The following is a 21,555-nucleotide window of genomic DNA, read 5'->3' as shown; positions in this document are numbered from 1 at the left end:
CACCCTTTGCACAGCCAGACTGACTGCACATGCCCTTCGGAAGGAAGGGCCCTCCTGAAGACCTTCTCGAGCACATTCTGCTACCCACTGCTTATCTGGAGCAAGCACCAAACCTGCTCAACTCCCTTTCTAGGTGTGGGCTCAATATCTTTGAACAGAGCACATAAGTTTCTTTTTTGTTCTGTAAAAAACAAATCATAGAATCACAGAACAGTAGTCTAATTCCCCTGCTAAAGTAGGTCCACCTAGATCAGGTAACACAGGAAAGTGTCCAGAACACCAAGGCTTAGGAAAAAAACAACCAATCAAACAAGTAACAATGAGAGTTTCTCTTCTTTCCAGGGATTGCACAGTCAACTCTAAGAAAAAATCCAACCCACAACATCTGAGGAGGAGAACTACTGGTAGGTAGGTTGTCAGTTCTGGAAGCCACCAGAGCTGTATCAGGATGCTAGTAAGGCTACTCAGAGTTTACAAAAGGAGCATGCTACATAGCCCAAAGCAGAAGCTGCAGCATCACGTCTGACAGCACATAGGCTGGCTAAACCCAGGACTGGATGCCTGGGGTCTGCTTCTCTCACCACAAAGGTCATGTCCCACACAGCACTACAACACTTTCTTGTACAGTGTCAGGAATCCACAAGCAGTAAAGTGGACAAGGGAAACACTGTGCCCTGAACCAAAACTTGTCAAGTCAGTAAAGTCCAAACAAGTTCTTTTCCTTTTTCCCCCCCTTTATTTTGGTTTCTGCCCCCCAAAACTGCTTTAACCATAGATGTTGCATTTCCTCTGTTATAATGTACAGTTTTGAAAAAGCAATCTCTTCATGCTTAGAAAGCACTGTTCATATTTAGCTCCCTAAAACCGTATTTCTCTCTTCCTATATTTGCCTGCCAAGATGTGACATCTGTGGACTGCTCCCAAAAAATTCCCCTGAATCATCTGTGATGCATGTGAAACAGCCGCCAGGGCTGGCAACAAGCAGCTGCGTTTTTAGGAAAGTGTCAGATCAATCTGGTAGGGGAAAGGATTCCCAGTAACAACCACTAACACCCTTGAGGACTGCACAACTCCCAAACCACAATAGAAGAAGAGTACAATTATGACAGGACCAAAATCTAGGGGAAATAGCGTTGCCACGGTAACTGGCATCCTCAGAATTCAAGTCTTCTGTGCATTTTTGCACAGACTGAATGACTCCTAAGCCACGTGGAAAAAAAATTAGTCTAGCAGGTGGGTTCATTCAGGAAAAGCACATTGCCAGGTGATTTCCTGTAAATGACACCCATTTCTACGTGCCTCCTCAGAAAGTGAGCCTTTGAGGGCCTCTTGTTCCAAGCACTGCGTCTCACTCACTACAGTGCAGAGGAACTTCTATAACACAATCAATACTCCCTTGTTAACTACACTTAGTTCTGAAAAAAAAAAAACCTTATTAAATATTAAAACACTCCTGTTTTCAAACATAAGTTACATCAAGATAAAATCCAGAAGAGATTAGCTGAGAGTTGGAATGGGAAAATGCACTTCCAGATTCACGCTAGGCTGTGCTGGTGGTAATGAGCAGCCTTTCAAAAGACCCTCTTTGAGGACAGTAGGACTCCAAAACCACTCCAGCATCCCTCGCAAAAAAACATCAGATCCAGTCACTGTGGAACACCCAACGACCAGCAGGAAAGGCCTTATTTGCCTTGCTGGCTGCCTCGCCGCAGCGATGAAGCCGGCATGCTTTACAAAAAGGCACAGGTTAGAACACAGACCAGGAAACCTGTATGATAAAAATTCTGTCTGCTCCCCACACTTCTAGAGCATTTCCTTCTATTTCAGTTTTGGGTAAGGCTTACCAAGTGCCCTCATGTGGTTCACCCACCATCAAGACTGCCTGACCTTTGGAGGTCAACACAGCACAAACTCTAGGGTCATACTCTCTGCTCTGTGGGGAAACACAAAGCAGCCCCAGCAATGAGTAGAACACTGGCCCTCATTTATACTGGTGATAGATGCTACTAAGGTCTAGCCACAGTTTGCTCCCTGCCAGCTGAGGAATCTTTTCCTTGCCTTCATCCTCTGGGCAAGTCAGAAACGCTGATCTCCAGATAATACGCAGCAGGAACAGGCTGCATCCTTTCTCAGGTAAGTTTTGCAAGCCAACCGCCTCAGAGACCGAAGTTACAAGTGCACTAAAGGCACTTGTACAACACAAGCAAGAGATCTCAAGGCAGCACAAGGAACGACCTCTCCCATAAATAACACGGGTAAGAGAGGGCCCCTTTCGAGTACGTCTGGAGGCCAGGCTTCGGCCTCAACGCAGAGCCGCACGGCGCTGCGCTGCCCCCCCGCAGCGCCGGACAGGCCCCCACCGCCCGGAGCGCACCAAGCCGGGCCCCGCCGCCGCTCCTCCTCCCTTCGCCACCCCGGGCCGGAGCTGCGACCCTGACCGCCCGCGGCTCCGCCGCCCCGGGCCTCGACCCCACGGGCCGCTCTCACCGCCGCCACACGGCCCCGTCCCGGCCAAGGCGAGTGCGAGGGGACGGAGGAACGGCGGCGAGACAGGCGCCTCGGGGCACCGGGGCCGCTCCCCGGCCCGGCAGCGCGGCCAGACCCGCCTCCCCCGCGCGGCTCGCCGGGCCGGGCCGTGCCGTGCCGTACCGGGCCGAGCACTCACCGCGGCGTCCCGCGCGCGCCGCCGCCTCCCTCACGGCTCTGTGGGCAGGGCCTGGCCGCGCGCGCGCACACGGCTCGGCCGCGCGCGCCTGCCGCCGGGTCCTCGGGCGCATGCGCGGGCTGTCGCCGCTCGGTCCGCCCGGCCGCTCGGGGGCGCCACAGCGCGCGGGGCCTCTCCTCGCGCCCGCTCTCGGTGCGCTGCCACGCCCCGCCGCGCGGCGGCGCGGGGTGAGAGGGCGGGAAGATGGCGGCGGCCTTGGGGGAGGAGGTGTCGGACAACGAGGACTACTACTCGCTGCTGAACGTGCGGCGGGAGGTGCGCCCGGCGGCGGCGGCGGGGCCGGGGCGGCGGGGCCGGGCGGGCCGTGACCCCGCGGGCTGCCTGGGCGGGCCGGGCCTCGGCCGCTGCGGGGCCCGGCGGGCGGAGCGTGTCAGCCGCGGCGCGTCCTGCGGCCCGCGCTGGGGCAGCCGCCGGCCCGGAGCGGGGTTTCGGTAACCCGAACGGCATCGCCGGGCTCCTGGTGTGTGCGAGGCGTGCGGGCGCGGCGGGAGAGCCAAGGGCGAGGCGGGCGCTCCTTGGCGGGCGATGTGCGGGGTTGGTTTCCTCAGGGCCCGCGGCAGCGGCCTCAGACTGACCTCTGCGTGGGTTCATAGCACACATACCTCGCCGGGTGTGTGTTCGTCCGGGTTTTAATCAGTGCTTGCCACGCGCTTTCGAATTGGAAACACGGGCTGTTTTTGCAGAACACCTCTGTCGTCAGACAGGAGGATCCGTAGTCCTCGGGTTCAGCCTCAAAATAGATCGGTACTAATTGATGGGGGTTTGTTGCACTAGTTTAGAACTGTTCAGAACTGAATGAAAGGTAATTACCTTCCTATATTAGTGATTAGGCAAATTGACAAAGATCTCAATGTATAAACTCTACTGTAGTTTGTTTCAACAAACGTAATAACTATATATATATATATATATTCACTAAATACGTGTGTGTACGTGAACATAATAACAGAGCTCACTACTGAAACCCATTGGCCTAGATGTTGACAGTTTGGGCTGAAGACAGCTTTTTCTCAGGTGCTACTGCTGGCTGTCGTAGAACTTAGTAGCAATCCAGAACTTAGAAGCAATCCAGGCTGATAGCTTAGAAAAAGTCAGGTTTTGATGTTACTGTCAGTAACTGTGGTCTCAGGGGCCATTTGCTGTGTCTCAGATTTGGAAGTCTGCATTTCTGAGGGGGAAGAAGTGTGACAATGATGTGACAGCAAAGCTTCCTAAGGCTGCACAATGAGGTGTGCTCCTTTCAGAAGAAATTGTGTGACTCACGCATGGGTCTTGTTAAAAGCTGTTGGACTGTAGTCTTAGATCACTTTTGTAATTCACTCCCTCAAATGTCAGTGTGCAGACAGAGATTAAAAGAAAGAGGTAGGAACTGCCCAAGGGTTGTGTCTGCTTGGGAGATTGAACAGCCAAGGCTTAATAGTTAACTGAGCCAGGCTTTCAGCTCTTTGCCAGAGAGCAGAAAAATTGGGTTTGGTACAGCAGGGAGCTAGAAACTGAGTTAAAATTGTCTTCAAGGGAGTGATTCCAACTGAGAGTAGTGGTTGCTTTGTTAATTACTGCTTGCTAATTAAATTGAGTGGTGCTATCCTGAGTAGGGTGGAATGCAGTGAACTTGCATTTCTCTGTGCTGGTCCAACTTTCATTAACCACTGAACTCTGCAGCCCTGCTGAGGGGAGTCAACGTGCCCAGTAGCCATCACGTGCGTGTGTGTGTGTGTAAATGTTTGATTGCTCAGAGATTCCGCTCCACTGAAAACGAGGTGGCATGTTCAGGACATTAAATGGAGCCATTTAAACCCCAGGTAGGGGTCTGGGAGGCCTTCTAATTCTGCCTGGAATTTTAGTAGTAAAAATGTACCTCGCAGGTGATAATTACTGACTTAGATACTTCACTGCAGGTGGAAATGATGTCAGTATTTCTTTAGCGGCTTCTGAGAGGCCATTGCTCATGAAATTGTTGAGCCAATGACCCATGCTGTTCAGTGATGATGAAAGGCCTAGCCTCACATTTTATTGAACGTGGAGTGTGTGGGAAATGCAGCTGCTTGTTTCTGTTATGTAATCAATAGCACATTAAACCATTTGCCGTTAATTTGATTAAAGAATGCCATTTCAGAGCTGTGTGTTCCCCCACCCTCTCAGTGGAGTTGGGATCCAATATCTGACAAAGCACAAAGCAGTAAAAGAAGAAAAAGCTCATCTGTAGCCCCCTTCACTGTCCTGAGGCCAGCAAATTTGTCACGTCCCCTCTTGCTATATCCTTCAGAAACGTTCAACAGTTCAACTCTGTAGAGAAGACATTTACTCTATGGCAGGTGCCTGAAGGAAGCCAGCACTGCCTGCCATGCTGTTTCAGTTACTGTACTCTGCATGTTTCACCTGGTGCAGAGATGCAGCACCTAGGAGCTAGTCCTGAGCAGTGTTGTACCGGGATGGTTGGCAGCTCTGTTGTGTGCCTTTCAGGGAGATTTGGTGGATTTGAGCAGCTGGACTTCTAAAGAGTTGTTCACCAGCTTCCAGGGAATTGAGAGCTGGCACAATATAAAGATAGTTGCAGGAATGAGATGAGAAAGAAGTTACCAGGAGTCTCTAGAGTCAAAAAGATGGACTTGGTCTGAGGTTGTCTCCTGAGAGATGATAATGGAAGAAGTGAGGTTTTATTCTGTTGGTTCTGAAAGAGCCATCCAAAAACTGTTTCCAGCTTGTGTCTTTGGAATGAGGCCAGATGCCAGCTGAAGTTCCCGAGTGGTGATGGTAAAGAACAGGGCTTTTGGTGTGTGTGTGTTAGTGCATTTAGTGATGTGGTGTTCCTCTCATTACCCGTCCGACTGCAGGAGAGCGTGTTTCTGTGGGCAGATGAAGCACAGCAGAGGGCCCTGTCTGTGCAGGAGGGGAGGCAAGAGGGAGCTCAGCAGTGCAGTGGAAAGCTAGTGCTTTTTGATATGTTTACTTGAGGGTTTGAGATTGAAATACAAGTAGAATTTTATATACATTTATGAATGTAAGTGTTTTTATCCTGAGGTGACTGTATTTGCTCTTCTGCACCGAGTTGAGGAGACAGTGGTTGTCTAACAAAAACAGTGTCTGACACAGACTCCTTGGCCATTTGGTTTTCTTTTTTACTTAACTTTTTGTACCTAGTTTACACTGATGAACCATTGCTGTCACTTGTTGCACTATAAATAATATGGAAAATACTGTTGTGGTGTGCCAAATTGACCGTTTTATAAGCTTAGGTGATTAAACAACAGCCTGTTACTGCTTTTATGTAAGTAAGAGTAGCGTAATGCAGGAGCTGAAGGACTTCTGTTTTAGGACTGATCTTGAGAAGAGTCTTTTTTAAGTAGCAGTGGTTGTACTTGGATTCATTTTTCCTGCTTTTGACAGGCCTCTCAGGAAGAGCTGAAAGCTGCCTACCGCCGGCTGTGCATGCTGTACCACCCAGACAAGCACAGAGACCCAGAGCTCAAAACGCAAGCTGAGCGGCTGTTTAACCTTGTTCACCAAGCTTATGAAGGTCAGTGGAAGCCTGAAGTTTGCAGAAACTGTTTTCAGGGGGTTCTAAGAGGGGGCTGTGCTTATGCTTTCTGAAGGGGGTAGGTATTACAACAAAGTGATAGTCAAATTTACTGATGCATAGCCACACTTTGTTTCCTGCTTCTGTCCTGTAAATCAAAGCAACAATGGCAGTGCAGCACACATTCAGCAGTGGACAGGATGTGGATTCTCTGCTTTATTTCCAGCATATTGTAAATAATCTTTTCACCACTCCCCTTACTTTTGAAAAGACTCTCCCATAAGAGACTGAAGACTTTCTTCAAACAGAAAGACAATTTCATGGTTTATTTTTGAGCTGATGCATCCTAGGTTTCTGTTCTCCATCACCTGGTTCTGGTCTCCATTGTTTTTCAGTAAGTTCCTCTGTACGCAGTGAGGGTCTTACATGACATGAGGAGCCGAAGAACATCCTGAAGAGCTCAGGATGCTTCAATAATTTCATTTTAGTGCGATGGGTAGCTCTTACATCAAAGTTGGCTTTCCCTTTGCATTCCAAGGCTTTGTTTTGGCTCTCTGTTGCAATGTAAATTGTTACTCATTTAGTACCGAATGTGAGTCTAATATTTTACAAGCAAAAATGTTGACATGTTGAAAATGAGCCACCCCCCTCTTCTATCTCTTTATCACACACACACAAAAACTGTGCTACTGGAATTTATGAAATATAGTATCAGCCTGTGACATTCAGCATGTTCAAGCAGCTCAGATCAAAGCTCAATTACTAGTATAAACCTGTTTTTTGCCTTAATATACAAACCCAGCTCCCTGAAGACTCACCAATTCCTCCACAATCAAAATAAATACAGGATAATAATAAAGCTGGTCTTGGAACCTTGTGGGAAAAATACTGATGGAGTGTTATTAAGGAGGGGTGTAGTATGAGAAATAGGGCATTAAATATGCATTATGCTTTAGAGATTCTTCTGAACTAAATGTGCAGTCCCTTTCCAAAGTAACTGTTCTGCTGTCTCCTTGTGTGTTTGATCTCCTCAATTGCATTGGGTGACTTTTTGGGAGATTCACATTCTATGTGCATTTTTGCAGTTGCCTGCTAGCTGGTGTTTGGCAAGGCATGAGCTGCCTCATGGAAATTACTTCTCTGGTGCTTGGCATATCCATATTTTTGTACTAGGTGGGAAAGGGCCAGTGGACAGGGATGGTAAGGAAGATTGAAGACAGAGAGCAAATCACCAGGGAGCTCTGAAAGCTAGTCAGAGGCAAACATCATTCCTCCTCAGAAAGGTTCCAGGGACTGCTATTGCTGATAATCCTGTTGATTGTTGGAGGGCTTATGTCACCCTGCAGTGAAAGGAAGCAATGTGAAAAGACCCCACTGCATATTCAGTTAGTCTGGAAATCCCTTGTGGGTTCTTCTCACTTCTTTATTTTAAAAGTGGGGGGGAGGGGAAGGGATTTTTTTTTGGTGAAAAGTCAGTGTGTTGTTAGTACAGCATGTGAAAACATTAAAGGGAGCTAATTTAAACATTGGATGCAACTGCAGAGCAACAAGTTTCTAGGACCTGTGCTTGAATTTCCAATAACACTCGTGTGTTGGTCTGAAATTCGGGGAGAAGACCGAAAACTGAGTTCTCTCCTCTCTCTTGATTTTAACTTGCAGTGCTTAGTGATCCACAGACCAGAGCCATCTATGACATATATGGGAGGAGAGGACTGGAAATGGAAGGATGGGAGGTGAGAGATATTTAGCAACTTATGGCCAGTGGAATTGCCTAAACCCACCTTTATCTGACATTCTTGTTTTATCGAGCTACACTGACACCTTGATGGTAATGAATGCCTGTTTGTTTGAAGGCATCCTTGTTTAGTTATTTCTGTCTCCCTCTGTCTCTGCTGAAACACCATGATGGATTTTCAAAGAATTCTTGTTTTTTCACTTGACAAGAGAACAATAAACCTGACATTCAGAGATCCCTAATAGGATATTACTGTGACAGGCAACATCTTTGTCTGAGACAAATGTGTCCTTATTGTCCATCCAGTCTCGTCTTTTTCATCTGATTTTTTTTCAGCATCAGATAGCCTCTGAGTTTGAAATTACTTTTTCTTTCCAGACTTTTGGGGGTTGTGTTTTTCTGTTTGGTTGTCTTGTATGGGCTTTGAAAGATAATTTGTCTATTTGTGGCCTTCCTATTGTTAAGTCCCATTGTGAGCCTCTGCCAGTCTTAGTTGATTGCACTATGCTGCTTGCTGCAGAATCATACTGGATTGGATCAGGTCAGTGCCAAGGTCAAGTCTGGAGTTAGTAGCAAGAAACGTGTTGCAGTGGCACTGTGTAACAGACGTCTTTGAGCTGCTTGTGGCAGACTCGATCTTATTTTGAAAGGCCGAATCCAATGCTCACTCTTTGCATACCTAGAGTCATGCCTGTTTAAAACCCTCATCCCCCGAGCCGTGCAAGGGGAACAGATGTGAGTTAGTGCAGCCTAAAATCTCCAAACTCTCGCTTCTTCAGTTTCTCTCAGGCCAGAAACTTTCAGCAGGGGCAACGTGTTAGAGCATGCCAGGTCAGTGGGCCTCTGTCCCGTCAAAATGCAGTACCCTGAACATCCTCTTTCTGGTAATCCTTGGGGTTTAATTTCTTTTTGATCAGGTTGTGGAGAGGAAGAGAACTCCAGCTGAAATCAGGGAAGAATTTGAGCGTTTGCAGAGAGAGAGGGAAGAGAGAAGATTGCAGCAGCGAACTAATCCAAAGGTAAGCAAAGACTGCATCTTGGTCTCGAGAGTGAGTCTGTAAATTATTGCAAACATGGAAGGTGTGATGAGCCTAGAGGAGGGGCTGTAGTAAATGGCCCCTTAGGTGTCCACACTTAGTTCCTTTTCTGAGTATACAGTTTTTCCAGACAAGGCAGGGAGAACAGCTAGTTCTTCAAACAGCAATCCTCCTTTTTTCATTGCATCATGAAGAAGCAGAAGATCTTGTTCAGCAATTTCAAGAAACAGCCCTAACTGAAACGTTTCTGATTTCTTTCCAAGTATTCCAAATACAGTAAAACTCCCTGCAGTTACCTGACACTGCTGCAGCATCACAACAATGCAGGGAGATATTCAAACATAGCTTTGCAACCAATGGAAGATGTGAGGCAGCTACCAACCCAGCTGGGTAGCAGAACCTTGCTGGCTGCAGCACAGTGAGCAAAAGCAACCTGAACAGGATTGGTGTCGTGCCAGTTCCACAGTTAGTGCCTGTTCTAGGAAAGCTTGATCGCACTCTCAGGATGAGAATCATCACGTATTTCCTTCCCATCTCTCAGTGTGTTTGAGCAGCCATAAACTGACACTGAGTAACTCTCGTCACAGCTCAATCTTGGCTGTACAGAGATGATCCAGAATACTGTACTGAGGATGGTCTTCCCGTGGTAGCATTGAGATGGCAGGGAGAGGTGAAAATGGCACTCAACCGCTTCCTCTGTTGCCTGCTGCAACTGGAATACTCTCAGTAGTTTAGAATGTTGCTGGTGTTTTCATGGCCAGCAGTTTAAAATGACACTGTTTTCTGAGTGGACAGGAGCTTGAGTACAATAATGCTTAAGACTGTATCAGAAAAATGTCCCTCTGAGAAGTCCAGTAATATTTTGGGATGTTCAACTCAGCAGAGACTTTGGATCTGCACTGGAATTAGCAAAGCAGAATTGACTAGTACAGATCACCAGGGTGTCGTGGGTAGTGCACAGATACCAAAAACTTGGTTTTACTGGACAGAGAAACAAGCATAAGGTGTTAGGTGAAGATCTGCTGACAACATTATTCCAGGCAGGAAGGCAACTCTGGATGCCACAAAATGGGCAAGTTGAACTGTCTCTGCTGGAGATGAGGGTGATGGGGGTCAGAAGGGCATTCTCAGAGACAGCCATGGTTATCTCCTGCTTGTGCTTCTGCATGACTTTGGGAATTCAACATTTATCTGGGCACCTCGCCGTGGCTGCAAGCAGTAAAACGTGGAGCTGCATTGTAAGCCTCAGCCACTGTGTCCTGTGATAAAATTAGCCATCTGGGTGTTTACAGCAATTGCTGATTGGCAGCCCATAGAAGTGTCTCTCCAGGCAGTGTTCCTGTGGAATTGGGGAGCGCAGCTGTGATCGTTTCATACACGAACACAAGTTATTTTAAAACTTCCAACATTTTGTTGGTTCTATAAAACAGTTCCAGCAAAATAAAGCATTTTAACCAGAAATGTTGAGCAATAACCAGATGTAGGCAATTTGGCAGGTTTCAAATTGAGTCTATTATTTGCTTTTAGGGCTTTGTTTTCTCTTTCAAAGATGTGCAGAAGGGTTGAAAAGTTCATTACTTGATTTGAGAAGAACTGCTTCCTGCTAGGAGAAATCACATTATTTTTCTGCCATGGAAGGTCAACATCTAAGAAATGCAGGTCCCTCAAGGCTTAATCTGGCACAGCTTCCATATGTCACCTCTCAGAAGGTAAATCCCCAAGAAAAAAGGCGAGGGAGTATATTCTTCTCTGGCACACCTCTTATTTCCATCAGTGAAGTCTGATTCATATTTGCAGGATGGCAAGTAAAGGCTGTTTAAAAGATGATGCCAGAAAACAGCTCTGCTGGTTCTGCAGTGCCAGTCCCCAGCCTCCTGCCCTGCCGAGCTCTGCCCTTCACAGTGTGTGGCCTGCACATGCTGCCGACCCCTGAGCAGAGCTCTGCGGCTTTTTCCCTGCTGCCCTCTCTTCAGAAAGGGCTTTTTCCTTTCCAATGGTGTGAGCCAGGTGGCTGAAGGGGAGCTACGAGCAGCAGCAGTCTCCCCTATTATCCGGTGGCAGAGGGGGTGCTGTGGCTCTCTGGGAATATTTTTAACTTGACCATCTGCTGCTTTTCCTGTGCTTGTGCCTGAGACAGTTTTCTTGCCAAATCTATAGACCTCCAAGGGTGACTTCACCTGCTTGGCAGGAGGTGAAACGTCTGCAGGGAGCCCACCGCTCCCTGTGACAAAATGCAGCGAAGTAGAGGGTTTGCTGAGTAGCTGGGGAGGGAACAGAGAGGCTACTTTCCTCTAAGTGGGTCTTGTGGATTTTCATGGACAGGTTCAGGTGTTTTCATTGGGAAGAATATTTGTTCTGAAATCCATAGGTGTGGAAAAGAAAATTGTAAGGTTTTGAGTGTGGTTGCAAGAAAGGAGGTGCAGTGAATTCCAGGGAGTGTGGAACTTGCTGTATCTTAACAAAGGCTACAAGCATTGTGGTACACAAACACAGCATAGGGAGATGTTTCTCAGTGGGTTTTTTAGTGTCAATTCTTGAGAAAGCTTTGCTGCCACTGTATTCCAGTCTGACTTGAAAATACTTAATTTTCTGTCTTTTTACCATTCAAATTCAGCACGCTGCCCCCTCAGCATGATAACCCTTGTTTAGAAATGTGTAACTTGGAGGTCAAAGTTGCAGTCTGGCAAAGGTTCTGCACAGAATCTTGGCTTTTACACTTCCCTGAGTTGAGGGGCATCAGGGGAAAATGGAAATAATTCTGTCTTTAAGTGCTCACCTGTGTTTAGCCACCATGGGCATCGATCAGCCACTCTGGAGTGCATTTGCTGGAATTCCATGGGGCGGTGTTGACACTTTTTGTTTCTCTTTGGCTGTCCTACTCTTTCTGGCGGGCTGGAGAGCAGGGCTGTGCTGCTTCCCAGGCAGCTGCTGATGGTGCCTTGCTTCGCTCTTTATCTTGGACTGGTTTCAAGGAACAGTACAATGTAGGAGAGGGCTGAAACTGAAGACGCTGTAACGTCTGGAGAGCAGGTCCCTTGAAGGTGACTTTGCAGATGGCTCCTGAGAAGTAGCAGCCTTCTGCATCAAGAGCAAGAGCTCGTCCTTGGTGCTGCCACAAACAGAGCGATGAGCGTAATTGCTTTGAAATTTGCCAGCCTGCCAAGAGTAATTTCTGAACAGCTGGGGCACAGCCCCTGTTCCAGAGGTGTCCTGGAAATAATGGCACCTCTCTGCATTAAAATACTGATCCATTTTTTTGCTGTGTAAAACATCAGAAAATAAACATTGAGAATAGGTCGGGAATCTCCACGGCAAACAAAGAGCTGGGAGCCAACCCAGAGAGGGTGTTTTGAGTCCTGTCATACTCTGCCATTCTTCTGATATTGATGGTTCAGGGTTTGGTTAGAGGAGAGTGAGCAAAGAAAAATGCTCATTCAGGTTGAGATAAGAATTTCTTCTATCCATCCACGGACTCTGTGTGAGTACTTTTTGTACCTACCCAGCTATTGAGTTGTATTATACAACTTGCTCAGAGTTCATTCTGTACTTCTGCACAGAGAGTTTGGGGTTTTATTGCAACTGATACACTTTATGTGAGCTGGGCTGCTGTTTAATAGGCCTGTAGGGAAGGTTTCCAAAGCCTCTTGAAGTTATGTGACCCAGACAAGAATCTAATTGTGCCCTTTTCAAATAAACCTACTCTCACAGTTAGTCTGGGTGAGCACAGCAGCAAGTAGCCAGACTATGTAGCTGTGGCCTATATATTTTTTGTAGGAATAACGCTTACTGTGGTCTGAGAAAAGAAATTCTACCACTTGCCTGAAGTCTTCTCATTGTCAAGCTTTTCTTCTGGTGGCAAGATACAAACTCAGAAAAGGAAAACAAAAGTTTTGACTGAGAAGGTCAATTGCAAGTGAATGATGTGACTGAAAATGAAGTTGTTTCAGATAAGTCATAAGGAGAAAGCATTTAGAGGATTTTTGGCCAAGTTCCATTGAAGAAAATCAATTTCTAAAATACATTATTTCACCTTCAAAATGCTAACAGAGCAGAGTGTGTCGGGAGGGAAGAAGAAACTTACTGTGTTAAAGTGTTCTGCCTGCTTCTGTAATGTGTCACAGTACGAGAATCACCAGTGAGGGTGACAAGTTGCATTCCTCCTGGAAAACTGTCTTTTATCCAGTTTATTATTTCTGTTGCTGGCTTAGGGTATTGTAATGGTTCATTTTTACTTGAATGTGTAAGAAACATGTTTTAGAGGGGAAGTGGTAATTGCAGAACAAGCAAGACCTGCAGAATAATTTAGAGCTGTACAAGGACAGTTTAGCCACGTGGCCTGTGTGTGTTGGATGTTTGTTAATGACGAGCACTTGTTTCACCTGTCATTCCTTAGGGAACAATTAGTGTTGGAATAGATGCCACTGACCTGTTTGATCGCTACGACGAGGAGTACGAAGATGTGCCTGGGAGCAGCTTTCCCCAGATTGAGATAAACAAAATGCACATATCCCAGTCCATTGAGGTAAGGAGGGCAGACTTTGCTGCTGCTGTGGAGCAGAGCCTGAGCTAATGAGATACTCCCCTGAAAAGCAACAGAAAATGAAACACTGCTCAGGGGTTCTCATCTTGATTTATGGAAGGACATGATTACCAGTGTGGGTGGGAAGAAGCTCAGTTCCAGCAGGACATGTGCTGACTGTACAGCATGTGTTTTTGTGCCTGGTTTATAGGCTACAGTCCTGCCTTCCAACTAGCAGGGAGGTTCAGTCGGGGCTGGAAACAGGTATGTATGTCTCATTGAACATGAAGTGTTTAGCAGGGAGCATGCAAATGAACAGCACTCAGTTTTGAGCATATAGGTGAGGAAAAGAAGAGGGAATGTGTCCTCTGTTCCAGAGTCCTGAAGAATAAAGTTAATGTCCTAGTGAGATCAGAAAAGTTTTCAGTCAGGATAAGGACTTTATGGTGGTACACCAAAGGTGCCACAGATGTCTGGTACTGTGAGGCTTGTCTCCTACTTTACCATACTTGATCTTTTACTGCAAAATTCAGAGCAAGTGTTGACCGTATCTGGTTCTGACACTTGGGTTTGGTGGATGACAAGGAGTTGGCTGGAGTGTTACCTGTCTCTCTGTGCTTACATTCTGTGGTGATGATTGTCTCCTTGCAGAATAGAGAGTAAATGTGTGAATTGGGATCAGAGTAACTGGTAACAATATATTCATTTTTCAGGCACCACTAACTGCCACAGACACAGCAATACTTTCTGGTAACCTTTCCACCCAGAATGGGAATGGAGGTGGATCGATTAATCTTGCTCTGAGACGAGTGACATCTGCCAAGGGATGGGGAGAGGTAAGAGCAGTAGCTGTTACATTGACATTACTGTGAGGCTGAGACAGACTTGGGTCCTCAGCCAGGCCTTGCTGACTGCTGTTGTGGGGCTGGGATGGAGATGTGCTCTCCATTTTCACTAGAGCAAGTGCTGGGAGCAGTAGCCTGTAGCACTATGAAACTGGCTTTGTTTTAGTGATGAAGACCTCCCTGGTAAGACAGCTCTTATCCTGAATGTAAAGCTATCAGAAAAGAAAGAATGCTGAAATAGGGAGTAAATGTTACTGAGATGTGTAAAGTGTGATGTAAATGATTCTAAGGAAGTCTTTGTCCCTGTTGCAAATGATGTTTTCTTGTAATGATTTGGCATTGTGTGTTTAAATAGCTGGAGTTTGGAGCAGGAGACCTTCAGGGACCTCTCTTTGGGATGAAGATATTCCGTAATCTTACGCCAAGATGGTAAGCACGAGAAAGATGATCTCATGGCTAATGCTCCAGGCTAAGGGACTAACCAGATTGAATTGCCTTTCATGTTAATTCTGGACTTGTTTCCTGTCCTACAAAACAAAACATTTCTTCTTTCGATTTCAGGTCGTGCTTCAGTATTGATGCCAATGCATGTTTTCTTTCTGTGTGTTGGTGTCCTCTGCTTTCATATTTCCAGTTTAAGGAAGGAGGTTTAAGAGCGGGGCTGCTATGTCCTAGCAGCCAAGTGTGCTGCCTCTACAGGAGGCCAGGACTCCGTCTGCCACGGGAGAGGGTAAAGGCTGGAGTGTAGCCTTTTGAGTTGCCTTCAGTGTTGTGGCACAGACCAATGAACTAGGGCGTGAGCCTGCTCTTCTGGGTGATGCTGTGGTCAGTGCAGGCTAAGCTAGTTTAGAGGCTTTCCCAGTCCTCTCAGGCATCACGCTCTTTGCTGGAAAGTCTCTGCGTGTTCAACTGGGAAGGAGTTTGAGGCCATGTGGGAGGAGTCTGTGCTCTATCCCTGATGAGGCTTTCCATGTTTGTCCTAGTTTCATCACTACAAACTGTGCCCTGCAGTTTTCATCCCGTGGGGTCCGCCCCGGCCTCACCACGGTCCTGGCCCGCAACCTGGACAAGAACACGATGGGGTACCTGCAGTGGCGCTGGGGCATCCAGTCAGCCATGAACACCAGCATCGTGAGGGACACCAAGAGCAGTCACTTCACCGTGGCCCTGCAGGTGAGCCCACACCTCAGCTGCCTGGCCCAGCAGAGTTTAGCTTTGGAACTAGGGGGCAACAAAGCAGCTGGCACTGACTTGTATGAATGTGTGATGTAGGTGACCATCTGTGTTTGGTAGAGCACAACACTTTGCACCCAAGGTTGTGCTGTCTAATGTGGATCACCTCAGATTAGGGTCAGGATGCACAGCACAGACTGCAGAGGTTGCAGGCTGTGACAAGTAAGTGGCATTCACTGCTATGTTTTCTGTGCCGCTTACAAGAAGGGAAATTTGGGGGAACATTCAGTGGTGGCTGAAGGTATGTTTTCATAGGTCTGTGCCTCTTGTGTTTCAGCTGGGAATCCCTCATTCTTTCATGATGGTCAGTTATCAGCATAAGTTTCAGGATGAGGATCAAACACGAGTGAAAGGTTCTCTCAAGTAAGTGTGCAAGAGGAAATTTGCATTGCTGGCAGCCTGGGGAATCTGTCCTCTCCTGCTGTGGTAGGCCTTCAGGTTCCACACAAGTCTAGTTCTCTGTGGTCTTTGGGAATCTGCTTTTCATGAATTAAATCTGCTAAATGCTAGGAGGCTTAGCTCTGTGTGCCTCTTTGGATAAGTGAGACTTAATAGACTTGTGTGATATCACTGTATCATCAACAGTAAGAAAGCCAGAAGTTCCTGTAGTCTGTTTACTACTTTACAAGCCAAAAAGGCTTCTCTCAGCTTGGAGGTACACAGTGCATCTTCCCATAGACAACATCTGCTGCATCTGTATTTCCATGGTTTAGCTGTTGGGGAATTGTAGGATTCAGTAGAGAGAAATTCAAGAGTCATCGCTGTCTTACCAGTGTTTGGTTCTGTCGTTCTAGGGCGGGTTTCTTTGGGACCATAGTGGAGTACGGCGCAGAGAGGAAGATTTCCAGACACAGCGTTTTAGGAGCCACTGTCAGTGTTGGTGTTCCCCAAGGAGTGTCTTTGAAAATCAAGTCAGTTCAAGATGACAGCTCTAGATTGCAGAGGCTGATCATAACCTGCATGATTCTATTTCCAGTATTCAGGTGGGATGGTCCCAATCTTAGGGCAATGCGACTGATATGTTACTATGAAAGGTTGCAGCTGCCCTCAAGTGTAATACAAGTGTGTGTGTGTGTGTGTGTGTGTGTGTTGTAATATGCTGAAAATACAGTTTAAAGTAAGGCCTGGATTGTGATTCTGTGATTCTGGAGCATTGTGGAAAGCGGACGGAAGACTCACGTAAATATTATTAGTAGAAACGTATTTAATTGCATTCCAGCTTTCTTACACTGTACACAAGTGTGCACCTGAATCAGTAAGTTATCGTTAACTAACAGAAGTGATTATACCATTAACAAGGTGCAGATCTTGAAGAGGAGCCGAACTCTTCAAGGATTCGTACACTTTGGTGCATTTTCCATTGGTGCCAGCAGAGGGCACGCGGGATGCAGAAACTGCTGTAAGGCACATTTCTGTCCCAGGACAACTAATGGTTCCTGAAATAAGTACTGTCGTGTGAGGACAATGTTATGGTATGCCTTCCTTGGTCCCTTTCTCTGGTGAAATTAATGACCAAATAAATACTTCTAAGATTAAAGTCACACTTTAGAATGGTCACATGCTGTCACAAGAGATGTCTGCTACACAGAAGTCTGGCTATGGGTCGTGTCAGCTATCTGTCTTACCATAGTCTTGTTTCAGTTTATCAGATTTTTTTGAGCTCATCATTCCACTCTCCTTTGGTTCAGCAGTTCACACACTGCTGCTAAGCATACTTCATCAAGCACTTTAAACTCTGCATTTGCTCTTACCTGTCACTGTTTTGTTTTTGTTCCAGGTTGAACAGGGCTAGCCAGACCTACTTCTTCCCTGTCCACCTAACAGATCAGCTGCTTCCCAGTGCTGTATTCTATGCCACTGTAGGACCTCTAGTTATCTACTTTGCCATGCATAGGCTAATCATCAAACCCTACCTCAGGGCACAGAAGGAGAGGTGAGCCCCCATGACTGTGGTTTACATTCAGAGCCTGGGAAGTCACACTCATGTGCTTCTGGGAGCCTGGTGCTGGGTATCCAGCTGGAGGCACTGTGGTTCACCACATCATCAATATTACTGAGTTCTGGAAGCCTGCAAAAATATCTTGACAGGTGGGGAAGAACCTTAAAACTGAGCTCATTTGCTTGAGGCTGTGGGTCAGTTTTAATTGGGATGGGCATGTAGACATCTGCCACTTTGTGGCTGAGTCCCATCCAGTGTGTAGACCTGATGTGATGTTGGTTCCTTATGCCAGAGAGCTAGAGAAGCAGAGGGAGAGCACAGCCAGTGACATCCTTCAGAAGAAGCAGGAGGCTGAAGCTGCGGTAAGCCCCACTCATAACTGAGTCCCTGTAGTCAAAGGCAGCTGCTCTCACTCTGGGCTTTCCCTTCTGGACACGGTGTCTGACACTGCTTTTGCTCTGCCCATGTTGTGCCAGGTGCGGTTAATGCAGGAGTCTGTCCGGAGGATAATTGAAGCAGAGGAAGCCAGAATGGGTAAAGGAACAATGCAGAGGCTGGGTGGTTGAGGAGGAGACATGCGCTCCTGGTGAAGCACAGTGTAATTGTTGTGGCACGTGTAGTGGGGAAGTTCCACTGAGATTCGGGTTCTGATGCCTCAGGGTAGTGGGGATCTGCTGAGTATGATCTTGGGATGTGCTGTCAGGCAGCTCAGCAGGCTGCAGACAATCGTCTGGATTCACCTCTGCACAGAGAGGGGGGTGTAAATTTGTGTAAAAGTCCTAGTCTGGAGTTTAGGTTTCACTGGTCTTTGGCTTACACTGATTGTTCCTGGACTGTGATGGAGAGCTGATTTCTGATGTTGCTGGCCATGTCCCAGAGTGAGCTGACATCCATTTGTACTGTCACATCAGTGTGGCACCAAGGGCATGTCATTCCATTGTGGTGCTGCAGATTGCTAACAAACACCCAGACAGGGAGAACTTAAATACTGAAAGCAAGAAAAATGCTGGGATGGTCTTTTCCTGGGTGTCAGTGGGAAGCCTGTCGTGACATCTGTGATTCCATGTCAAATGCAGGTTTGATTGTGGTGAACGCCTGGTATGGAAAGTTTGTTAATGACAACAGCAGGAAGAATGAGAAGGTGAAAGTAATAGATGTGACTGTGCCCCTGCAGTGCTTGGTGAAAGACTCCAAACTCATCCTTACAGAGGCATCCAAGGTACGTAGCTGTTCTGTCAGGGCCCAGACTGCAGAGCTCAACTGTGTGACCCAGAGTGGTGACTGAACTGTAGGCTGTCCTGCCAGGGGGTTCTCCAGTGTGCCTGAAGCTAGTGACTGTAGGTCAATGTACACCATTACATCCCAAGTGTTAGGAACCTCCAGGAAGTTTCTGGTTCTCTGGGCATTTCCAGTGCCAAAGAAACAGCATCTATGCACTTGCAGCATGGAACAATGTGTGTTAGACTCTAGGGCTGTACAGCAGGAAATTCCCAGCCCCCTGATTCACTCCTTCCTGCAGTCAGAACTTGCCACTGTGAAGGTGATTCCTTAGCTTCTCATCTCACTGGCAACAAGACTCCCTTTTCTTAGCTCCTTCTGGCACTAATAAATGTTTTTGGTCAACTGAAGAGCAGTGGAAGTCAATTGCTTGGTATTTAGTCTGTCCTTCTCTCTTCAAGGCTGGGCTGCCGGGTTTCTATGACCCTTGCGTGGGTGAGGAGAAGAACTTGAAAGTGCTTTATCAGTTCCGAGGAGTTCTGCACCAAGTGATGTCAGCTGACAACGAGGCCCTTAGGATACCAAAGCAATGTAAGTAGTAAGGACTGCCCCATTTCCTCCTTCAGGAGCCAGTAAAGGGTTGCTTCAACTCTGTGTGGTGAAGCACACAGAACTGGGGTTGCCAAAATAGACAGGCCCTGATACACCTCTGGAGAACTGACCTAAGGAACTCAGCAGTATCACTGCAGCTGTTTATGCCATCTAACCTTGTATTTCTAACTGGAGTTAGAAGCAGAGGCCTCCTACAGCCGCTGATGTCCCTGCTGTGGAATTCACAGCATTGCATTGCCCTTTGAGGGCTGAACCTAAATGCATGAAGGCAGGTGTGGAGGCCTGAGACAGATTTGTGCCTCATCCCCCTTTTATCTGTCTGCCAAAACATTTTGCCTGACAGAATAGTCTTGTGAATTGATATTTGCTATCATGAGGTTGAACCTATGTCCCCCTAGGTGTGGAGTGCTGGCTAAAGGGTACAAACTTTGTGTTTATTCTAGACCAATTCCCTGGCCTAGTTATCCCGTTTTCTTGCTTTTATCTAACTTATAAAGCTTCCATAAGTATGTTGGAGCTGTGTATGAATCACATTGAATGAGCAGCCAGAAATGTTCCTGTCAGTCCAAGCTGGGCTGTGTCTTGTCCAGCAGAAGTGGCCTATGTCCATTCACTGTTCTCACCCGACAGCTCACAGAATCGATGCAGATGGTTAATGTGGTGGGAGTGTGCGTCCATCTCGGTACCTGGGTCAGTGGAACCTGCCAAACCTTCCCCCGGACGCCGCACGTCTGAACAGAGACATTTCTATTTGTACTCTCCATATAGCAGGTGGTGTCCTGCCAGTTATGTAGGAGACAAAATGAGAGAACCTGCTTCTACGGGTGGCTCCAAGGCAATACTTCTCTGAATTGTGGCTCAGTAACCAATAAAGCAACGTGGCTGTGACGTGCAGTGCTGTCTGCTGAGCCGTGCGAGCGGCGCTGGGCTCCCGCTGCCCCCACCCACGCTCCGCTTCGCAGTCTCACGGGTGTCTGCTTGCACTGAGCAGGGAAGGTGACCTGTTCTCACTTCTCCACATGCTTCCTGGGGCAGGTAGCGTACCATTTCTGCTCCTGAGGGGAAGTTGAGTTCTCTGGCCACTTCCTGGAAGGCATCTGGGTAAATCCTTCTGTTGGAAAGAGGACAGAGATTGTTTTCCATCTCAACTCTGTATTTGAAATGTACTTGTTAAGAACAAGTATGTTTGGAATTAAGTTCTTTGCCTTTTGTAGTAACATGGACCTCTTCAGCTGAATCCATCCAGCTGCTCATTTCAAACACTGCTCTTCCAGACAAGGACCACGGGATGTAATGGTCTTGTTGATTCTTCATAGGATCACAGAATGGTGGGAGTTGGAAGGCACCTTGAGGGTCATCCAGTCCAACCCCTCTGCCAAAGCAGGTCACACAGGAACGTGTCCTCGTGGGTTTTGAAGACCTCTAAAGACAGAGACTCCACACCCTCCCTGGGCAGCCTGTGCCAGGGCTCCCTCACCTCACAGTGAAATAGCTTTTCCTTATGTTTAAATGGAACTTTTTGTGTTCCAGCTTCTTTGCAGCACCCCTTGTCCTGTCACTAGATACAATTCTTCTGCCACCTAGAACCATCAAAGCTTCCAAGAAAAGAGGAAAGCAAGTAGGGGAGAAGGACAGCAATTCATTTCATTTACTTCTGATGCTCTAACTGTCTCTTCACATGAAACCTATTTTTGAAAAAAAAGAGGAACAAAGTTTATACCAGTAAACGAGACCCAGGGCAGGACACAGGCCAAAGGGGCAGAGAGCTGAAGACATAAAATTCAGCTGCCCTGTCTTAAAAAGCATCAGTTATGACATAAATCCATTGGATTAATCTTGCATAGAAGCCTTGCCAGTGATTTACCAGCAAAAAGGGCATTCCTGCTGTAGTGACACAGCAGATGGAAGTGGCAGCCTTGCACTATCTGCTCACGCTGCCTCTGTCAACATGACCATGGCTTTCTGCTAATGAATAATCGTGGCTGTTTCTCCGTCACAGTTCTCCCCTTGGTGAGTCCTAAAACAGCCTTCAGTGCTTAAAAGTGAGAGGTGGAGGGGAGAAAAAGCAATTCTTGGCAGTGCCTTATTGCTGTAAATCAGTGCCCAACACGTACCCAGCCCCTTGTTCTGTGCAACAGTGGGTCTCTGCTCAAGTCCTTGTAACAGGAGAGTTAC

The 21,555-nt window shown here is 47.1% G+C and overlaps 1 protein-coding gene across 2 annotated transcripts; it reads left to right on the top strand.

Annotated features, from left to right (window-relative positions):
• Positions 1-2,884: 2,884 nt before the first annotated feature.
• Positions 2,885-21,356, top strand: DNAJC11 (DnaJ heat shock protein family (Hsp40) member C11). Of its 2 annotated transcripts, none has more exons than XM_062012777.1 (16): positions 2,885-2,980; positions 6,113-6,242; positions 7,902-7,975; positions 8,895-8,996; positions 13,408-13,536; positions 14,247-14,369; positions 14,734-14,807; positions 15,362-15,551; positions 15,889-15,974; positions 16,406-16,522; positions 17,389-17,544; positions 17,843-17,912; positions 18,027-18,084; positions 18,627-18,769; positions 19,230-19,359; positions 20,011-21,356. In XM_062012777.1, the coding sequence occupies exons 1-16, from the start codon at positions 2,909-2,911 to the stop codon at positions 20,034-20,036; spliced, it is 1,680 nt and encodes a 559-aa protein (XP_061868761.1). In that variant the 5' UTR covers positions 2,885-2,908; the 3' UTR covers positions 20,037-21,356. The 2 variants fall into 2 exon arrangements, with proteins under 2 accessions (XP_061868761.1, XP_061868762.1); XM_062012778.1 differs by lacking the exon at positions 2,885-2,980 and adding an exon at positions 3,117-3,185.
• Positions 21,357-21,555: the final 199 nt, after the last annotated feature.

Source organism: Colius striatus, chromosome 21, assembly GCF_028858725.1.
Source record: "Colius striatus isolate bColStr4 chromosome 21, bColStr4.1.hap1, whole genome shotgun sequence".
Classification (NCBI taxonomy): Eukaryota; Metazoa; Chordata; class Aves; order Coliiformes; family Coliidae; genus Colius; species Colius striatus.
This window is presented reverse-complemented; position numbering and strand designations above follow the sequence as displayed.